Source organism: Ochotona princeps, chromosome 7, assembly GCF_030435755.1.
Source record: "Ochotona princeps isolate mOchPri1 chromosome 7, mOchPri1.hap1, whole genome shotgun sequence".
Taxonomy (NCBI): Eukaryota; Metazoa; Chordata; class Mammalia; order Lagomorpha; family Ochotonidae; genus Ochotona; species Ochotona princeps.
This window is the reverse complement of record NC_080838.1, coordinates 83,086,661-83,094,439: the sequence shown is the minus strand read 5'-3', so window position 1 is coordinate 83,094,439 and position 7,779 is coordinate 83,086,661. Positions and strand designations below refer to the sequence as shown.

The following is a 7,779-nucleotide window of genomic DNA, read 5'->3' as shown; positions in this document are numbered from 1 at the left end:
GGCAGGCAGAGAGCCCCAAGGCAGGTTATTGGGAAAGATGGCGGGGTTGGGGGAGGCGGCAGCTGGAGCAACTGGGCTACATGTCTCCATCTCTCTGCAGGGACTTAGCATGAAGGATGGCAGCTCAGAAAACGGGCGGGGACCAGACACCCTTGACATCCTCCCGCAAGCCCACAGCAGTTTTAGGTTCACAGCAAACCTGGGCCATAAGCTCGGCGGTTTCACATTTCTTCCCGTATCCTCCCCCAAGTGCCAACACTCCTTTCAGAGAGGAACAGTTGGTGCAATGGGACCCACCGGACCCACACACCGAGTCACAGCTTGCACCCACACCCTGGTGCCTCCATGCGCCTCCTCCCTCATAGCCTGCCCCCTCCCCTGCTCTTCCCTGAGCTGTGGAATGCTCCTGGATCTCCCCAGGGTGGCCAGGGAGGGCATCACAAAGCTGAGACAGCAGGGCTGCAAGGGACAGTTGAGGCTGTGTTTGCTGGCGACTGGGAGGGGCTGAGCTCAGGGACTCTGGGTGACGGGTGGGGGTGATGCCGCAGCACCACCCCAGCATGCTGCGCGTGGAGACCACCAGTGTACCTGAGCACGCAGCTGGAGTACCCTGGACATGTTGGCCTTGCAGGGAGTGGACCAGTGGCTAGGAGATCTGTTACTCCACCCTTCAAATAAAGAAATAAGAAAGAGAAACGGCAAAAGACTCAGAGCAAGAGAAAACAACAGATTCCTCATGCCAGACTATGAGACAACAACTTGGAAAAAAAGGGGGTGTCAAATCGTTTGACATAAAAGTGATGAAAACAGTGGTCCTGCCCTTGGGCTCAAGGCAGCTGGTGACAGAAGAGGTTCCACGTTCTCAGGTAAGCGGGAGCGAGATGTCAGGCAGCAAGGTGCCTCTGCTTTCCAGGCCTGCATGGGCAGCTGGGGAGGCCGAGCAGGCGTGGGTCACACTCAGCTCCCCCGCTCGCTGCCCACTTCCAGGGCATCCTCAGGCACTGTGCAGACAGTGCCTGGTCAGCAGCCCTGCAGCTGGCCATGCTCAGTAGAGAGGAGGAGGACTCAACTTCCCGCTGGGCGGTGGTCCACACCGTGGGGTTTGCCAGCGCTGAGCAGCCCTGACCAGTGGAATCTGCTCTGTGGGGCTGGTTCCCAAGCCCAGCTGAGAACTACTGCTCTCCAAGGCAGGCAAGTTCCATGTTGTCTTCTGTTTCAAATGGATAAAGGGAGCTTGTAAAGATTCATTTGAAAACCAGATCAATAGAGAGGGTAGGGAAGACAGACACAGCGACATCCATCCAGTGGCTTAGTCCCCACATGGCCACAACAGCCAAGCCCGGGCCAAGCTGAAGCTGTGAGCCAGCAGCTCCCCTGTGGCTGGCAGAGGCGACCAAGCATCAGCAGGAAAATGGACAGGAAGTGGAATAGCGGAGACTCTGGTATGGATTGCCGGTTGTCACAAGCGGCAGTTTAACCCACTGCACAATTCCAGCCTCCCAAAGAAGCGATCATCTGCTAGATCCCAATAGTCAGGGTTGACACAAGCCAAGAACGAAAACACGTCTGGCTCTTGCTCAACGCCTGGATACTCAGAGGAAGCTAACATGGCGGCACCTGTTGGTGAGGTGGGTGGAGGAGCAGCTCCTCCTGTGGGGGCATGTCAATCAATATCAGTCAGCCCCCCCACCCCGGCCCTGGGTTTGTGAGCTCCGAGAGGGAATTGGAGCACTGGGGTTCCCTCACAGGGCATGTGAGCTTGGGGGAGTTCACCCCCGGGGTGTTGGAGGGGAGCCGGGCCCTCCCTGCGGGCTCACCCAGTGGCTGCAGCAGGCACGGGAGGCTTTCTGGTGCAGGTCTCCTTGCAAGCCCTGCACTCCCACGTTCCCCACCTGGCCTGCCTCTGCAGAGGATGCGTGCCGCGCCAGGGGGTTGAGAGGCTTTCCTTTTTGCACCCCCCCTTCCTCTCTTGGAAGCGCAGCCAGATCATGTGGACCTAAAATAGGATTCCGGATTCCTCTTTGTGCTGAAGACAGAAAAATCACAGGTTTGCTGCAGAGTCGCTTGGTAACCAGCTTCAGGCCCCAGAAGCCTGACTCAAAGCCCAGATCCTCCTGACACCTGTCCTGGGCGTGCGCGTGTGAGTGCATGTGCAAGCAGGTGCGTGAAAAGCGGCTGCACAAATCTTGCCAACTTCCCGCTCCTACGGGCTTGGGGGCGGGCAGTCGGCACGTGAAAAGGCACACACTCACCTGGACAGGAAAGCAAAACTCAAGCCGGACTTAAGTTTGGCACAGACCTGGTGCCTTGTTGGAAATGACTCCAACTCCCATTTTGGTGAGCACCCTGGCAGTGAGTCCATCATCGGGTTTGTGGCTAAGGTGGTGTGTCTTGCTAACTCTCCTTCTCCTTGGGTTCCTGAAGCTGTCAGGCACCAAAGGGATTCCTCCCGTGAGGTTGTAGGAGGGAAAGAGCTCCCGGGTGCAGGGAACCTTTCCCCTGCATTTCCTGCCTACGCTGCTGCGGGCACCCGGGCAGAGCAGGTCCCCGCCAAGCAGCAGCTGCCGCGGCCTGGGCAGGCAGACGCCTGCAGGGAGGAGGACTCTGGAGACCTTCGGGGCTGCCCAGGGCATCCTCCGGGTCTCTGGGCTCCCTCAGGGCAGGGGGAGCCCGGAGCTGGTCCGCTGGCCTGAGGGGTGGAACAACACGCCCGGCCGCGTACGGCTCGTGAGCGTGCCTCAAACGCGTGGCTCCATCGGGGAAACGGGCCTGCTTCTTTTTGCTCCTGGAACCAAATGTCCCAGTTCACGCGTGGGCACGGGGTCTTTGCGAACGACAGTGTGTGCTCCGAGATGTCACCTCGGGTGGATCGTGAGCGCTCCTCCAGCTCGGGCGGCGCAGGGGTGCGGGCGCGGCCCCGGGCACCCCAGTGTCCGGGCGGGCAGAGCGCACGTGGCCTCCCCTGCCGCCGCAGCCCCGCACTCGCGCCCCGCGTCCCGGGCGGCAACGGAGGCGGGGCCTCGCGCAACGAGGCCGGGATTGGCGGGGGGCGGCAGGGGTGGGGCCTGCCCGGGAGAAAACCGCGCGCGCTGCCGCCGGCGCCCTGCTGGAGCGGGAACCGGAGCGGGAGCCCGAGCGGAGCGGAGCGGACGGCCGCGGTCAGCCCCCTGCGCCCTTCGCCTTCGCCGCCGAGCTCGGGTCCCCGCTCCGTCGCGCCCCGCAGCCCAGTTCCCAGCCCGCAGCCCCTCCGGCGCGGAGCAGCCGGGCCGCCGCGGCGATGCGTCTCGTTCAGAACATGTGCACCATTGCCGAGTACCCCGTGGCGGGCAGCGCTGCCGCCGACTGCTGCCCCGGGGCCGCGGGCCGCCGCCTCGTCAAGATCGCCGTGCTGGGGGCCAGCGGCGTGGGCAAGACCGGTGAGTTCGCGCCCACCCCCACCGCGGCGCTGCCTTCCGGGGGCCTCCAGGCACGCCTGGGCTTTGGCCTCGGGCGGCGCTGGGTCCTGGAGAGGGAATCGGGGACGGTGGATCCACCCCTCAGCCCGCCCCCCCGGGCTTAGGTGTGGTTCGGATGGCCCGCAGCGCCGGAGCCGTGGCGCGCCCTCCTGCTAGCAGTGGGGTCGGGGAAGTGTTGCGGGGCTGGCGCTTCCCGTGCTGGCCGTCCCAGGCCGCGCGGGTGAGTTGCGGGAGACCCCCGCGGTCCTGGGCTCACTGTGTCTCCATCTGCTTCCCCCGCAGCACTGGTGGTCCGCTTCCTCACCAAACGCTTCATCGGTGACTATGAGAGAAACGCAGGTGAGTGCCTGGCGGAGGTCGCGCTCCCACCCCAGGGCAGGGCCCATACCGAGTGACAGTGGGGTCCTGCGCCCCTCCCCCTGCCTCCTGACCTCAGCCCGGCTCTGGCCAATTCATCATTTTATCGCCAGTATCGCCTCCCTGCTCCGAGCTCCCTGCAGGGACCCCTGTTGGAAACACCCTTTGTACTCAGTCGCCTCCGCCTTCCAAACACTTCTGCTAAAGTCATAAAAAAGACGCGGCTCCTCCTCCCGCCCTCTGCCTCTGCTGGCTGCCCCTCTGGAGGCGACCTTTCAAAGCTGGGGCCAGAGAGCTGCTTGTAAACCTCATAGTCCTGGTTTCCTCACAAAGAAAAATAACCTAGCGCTGGGACGAGGGGAGTACCGAACCTGTGCCCTTGTGAGACTCAGGCGGGTGGGGGGGCATTCTTTAAAAGAGTTCAGGAGCACCTCCTTCCCCAAGGAGGAGCAGCCTGCTGCTTCAACAGCCTTCACTGCGCCACTTTTTAATCCCAATGTTATGTAGGCTTCACAGCAGTAGTTACTGGTGGAGCCATCTTATCCGGAGGCAAAAATACAAAATTAAGTTCAGGAAAATGTACTGGGCCTAGTGTTGTGGTAGAGTTCAGCCACTGGATCCCTGTACCGGGGCAGTGGACGGAGTCCCAGCTGCTCTACTTCTGGTCCAGCTCTGCTCATGCACTTGGAGAGCAGTGGCAGATGGCCCACGTGTGTGAGCCCTTCCACCCACTCGCCCACCCACGTGGGTGAGCTCCTGGGCTCAGCTTTGCCAGGACCAGCTTCGACTGTGGCAGTCCCGTGCAGAGTGACCTAGTGCATGGGAGACGCCTCTCCCTCTTTGTCACTCTGCCACTCACATAAAGAAATGGACAAGTCAAGCTTAAAAAGGATGATTAAGAACTAAAACTTGAAATCTAACACATGTCAAGGAATAAAATTTGCTGCAAAGCAATACTCAGGAAAACTCACACGTTTGCCAAGACTCGCAAACTTGTCCAGTTTTGAGCAGTTCTGTTATGTGTTCCACATTGCAATTTTTTTGGCGGAAGCGAGCCCATCAAGTGGAAACCGTGTGGCGGGGTGGCCATTCCTGTCATGGTTTGCTTTGTCTTCTCAGGTAACCTGTACAGCAGGCAGGTGCAGGTAGACGGGGAGACGCTGGCTATCCAGGTGCAGGACACCCCAGGAGTTCAGGTGAGAGGCGCCCAGGGGGCTGCCAGGCGGCGGGGACCAGGGTCTAGACTGCAGGTGGTAGGATGTCTGGCTGGTGTGTGGCCGCCGGTCAGCGGCCGCCTGGCCTCCTTCGGAAGACCTCTTCCTGCGGGAGGAGTCTATCCCGGCAGGAAAGATCCAGCCAGCCGCACTTGGAACTGTCTGGGTTTCCTTGAGGCGGGGGGTGGAGGGGAGGCACTTTTACATACGTGTCTTTGGCAGTAAAAGCCGAGTGTCTAGCACAGGCGGCCAGCCCTCGGAGCCGCTCTCTTGTTGTGGAAAGTTACTCTTTGGACAAAGCCCTGCCCAGGCTCTCCCCGCCACTCCCCACGCTGGGCAGTTATCCAACTGTAAATGCTTCCAGCTCCCGTCTTGACTTCCCCAGACTGACTGTCTAGCCAGTTAATTTCCCATTTTGTGCAACAACAGAGGCTCCGTGTGGAGTTCTCGGCAGGTCAATTTTCCACTTGAGGGGGGAGCGGCCCCGCTCTTTCCTGCAGCTTGGTGCAGCTGCGGCAGCTTACTGTGGGGCAGGCTGAGCGCATGGGGCTGGGACCTGTGCGTGGTCTGCAGCCCTGGGCGTTCCCGGGACCAGCCAAGCCCTGGGCCACTCACTGTCTCCTCTCTCCCTGTCGCAGGTCCACGAGGACAGCCTGAGCTGCAGTGAGCAGCTGAACGGGTGCATCCGCTGGGCGGATGCCGTGCTCATCGTTTTCTCCGTCACCGACTACAAGAGCTACGAGCTCATTGGCCAGCTCCACCAGCACGTGCGGCAGCTCCACCTGGGCGCCCGGCTGCCCATGGCGCTGGTGGCCAATAAGGCTGACCTGCTGCACATCAAACAGGTGGACCCTCAGCTAGGCCTGCAGCTGGCCAGCGTGCTGGGCTGCCCGTTCTATGAGGTGTCCGTCAGCGAGAACTACAATGACGTCTACAACGCCTTCCATGTCCTGTGCAAAGCAGTGGGCCCCAAGCAGCAGCCGGGCAGCATGCCCGAGAAACGGAGGGCCTCCCTCATCCCCAGGCCCAAGTCGCCCAACATGCAGGACCTGAAGCGCAGGTTCAAGCAGGCGCTTTCTGCCAAAGTGAGAACAGTCACCTCCATCTGAACCGGGTCGGGGCACCTGCGGAACTGCCGTGGGGCGCAGGGGGGCCGGCTGAGCCCCTCTCTGGGTCTGCCACGTGAACGCTGCGGCCACAGGCGCATGCTTGCTTCCATGTCTGGTCTTGTAACGACTGCCTGAATGGCAGGCAGCTGTGGTCGCACCAGACAGGCCCATGTGACTTCCGGTGGCAACAAGAGCACAGGACGTATCCACAGGCTTTCTTCCTTTCTCTCAAGAAAGAACTGCTTTTCTCTCTTGGGGTGATTTGCTTGTTGGGACTTGTGCTCCCTGTGGAATGTGTTTTCTAACCGGAAGGATAACCCGAGTTCCTCTAGGAACAGGGAGGAGCGGCCCCCACTGCAGGTCAGGTTCATGGCTGACAGCTCCCGGCTCCTCCTTCCTGGAAGGGCAGTGTTAGCGCGTGGACTCCAACGCTGCAGTCGGTGGCGAGCATCGGCCAGCAGTGCGGACAGTGAGGCCTTGTCATGCCCGGGGTGATTTGTGTGGTGGCTCCTGGTGTAGACACGGCCTGCCTCCCGGGCCTGCCTGACCACTGTCAGACCCTACACAGATGCACTTTAAAGAGCCACTTGTGCTGTGGCTTCAACTGTAATTAATTTATTTTATGGACAATAAATCTTTTTAAAAAGGCCCAAGTCTGACCCAGACGAGTGCTGTTTTGTCCCTGGTGGCCACTGGGCACCTTGCCCCTGCCACCAGCCAAGTGTGGGATTGGCCCTTCCAGAAGTGACACGGCTCCGTGTCTTCAGGAGAGTTCACTCAAAGGGCTATAATCGGTAGTTCAGTGTCTGGCACAGTGTGCTTTTATGGCTCTAATATATATACATCTGTTATGTTTATTTATTTTAACTTGAAAGGCAGAGTAAGAGAAGCAGATCTTCCATCTGCTGGTTTACTCCCCAAAAACTGCAATGGCTAGAGCTGGGCTCATCCAAAGCCAGGAGCGTCCAGGCCTCCTGCATGAATGCAGGGGTCCAGGGATTTGAGCCTTCTTGTGCTGCTTCCCTAGGCACATCAGCAGAATCAAAAGTGCAGTGGCTGGGACTTGAACTGGCACCCCTATGGGATATCCAGGCCACAGGTAGAGGTTTAATCTACTATGCCACAATGATGGCTCCCAATATTTTGAAAGATTTACTTGCTTTATTGGAGAGAGAAGGAGAAAGAATCTTCCATCTACTGGCTCACTCTCCAAATGGCTATAGCCACCAGGGCTGGACCAAGCTGCATCCAGAAACCTAGAACTCCATCCGGGTTTCCTGCCTCTTCCGCCACCATGCTAGGTGCATTAGCAGGGAGCCGGACTGTAAGTGGAACAATTGGTGTCATTCTGAGATGCTGGCATTACAGGCAGTGGCTCCAAGACGTCCCTACAAACATGGGGTGACGGGGGGGGGGGGGGGGGGGGGCTTGGCAGGCCAAGTTGCCTGCTGCAGGTCTGCTGTGGTTTGCTGTCTGGTCTTCAGCTCTCCCAGGGAATAGATGGCCTGACTGGTCATGCCCCGCAAGCTGTTCCAACCTTGCCCGCAGGCAGGGAGGCAGGATGCTAATATAAGATGAACTCATCTTAAGGGCACAGACCAGCACCCAAAGGATCCTCAGCCTTGAGGATCCCCCCCACACCCG

General features: G+C 59.8%; 1 protein-coding gene across 1 annotated transcript; it reads left to right on the top strand.

Annotated features, from left to right (window-relative positions):
- The first annotated feature begins 3,277 nt into the window (after nucleotides 1-3,277).
- Nucleotides 3,278-6,135, top strand: RASL11B (RAS like family 11 member B). The gene is made up of 4 exons (XM_004590878.2): nucleotides 3,278-3,416; nucleotides 3,738-3,794; nucleotides 4,932-5,008; nucleotides 5,665-6,135. The coding sequence occupies exons 1-4, from the start codon at nucleotides 3,278-3,280 to the stop codon at nucleotides 6,133-6,135; spliced, it is 744 nt and encodes a 247-aa protein (XP_004590935.2).
- The last annotated feature ends 1,644 nt before the right edge of the window (nucleotides 6,136-7,779 follow it).

What these genes read in the sequence shown, in the direction of transcription:
- RASL11B (XM_004590878.2), top strand. Translation starts at nt 3,278, where the DNA reads ATGCGTCTCGTTCAGAACATGTGCACCATTGCCGAGTACCCCGTGGCG. An exon ending in CAGCGGCGTGGGCAAGACCG is followed by an intron (nt 3,417 to 3,737) that starts GTGAGTTCGCGC and finishes CTTCCCCCGCAG; the next exon opens with CACTGGTGGTCCGCTTCCTC. An exon ending in TGACTATGAGAGAAACGCAG is followed by an intron (nt 3,795 to 4,931) that starts GTGAGTGCCTGG and finishes TTGTCTTCTCAG; the next exon opens with GTAACCTGTACAGCAGGCAG.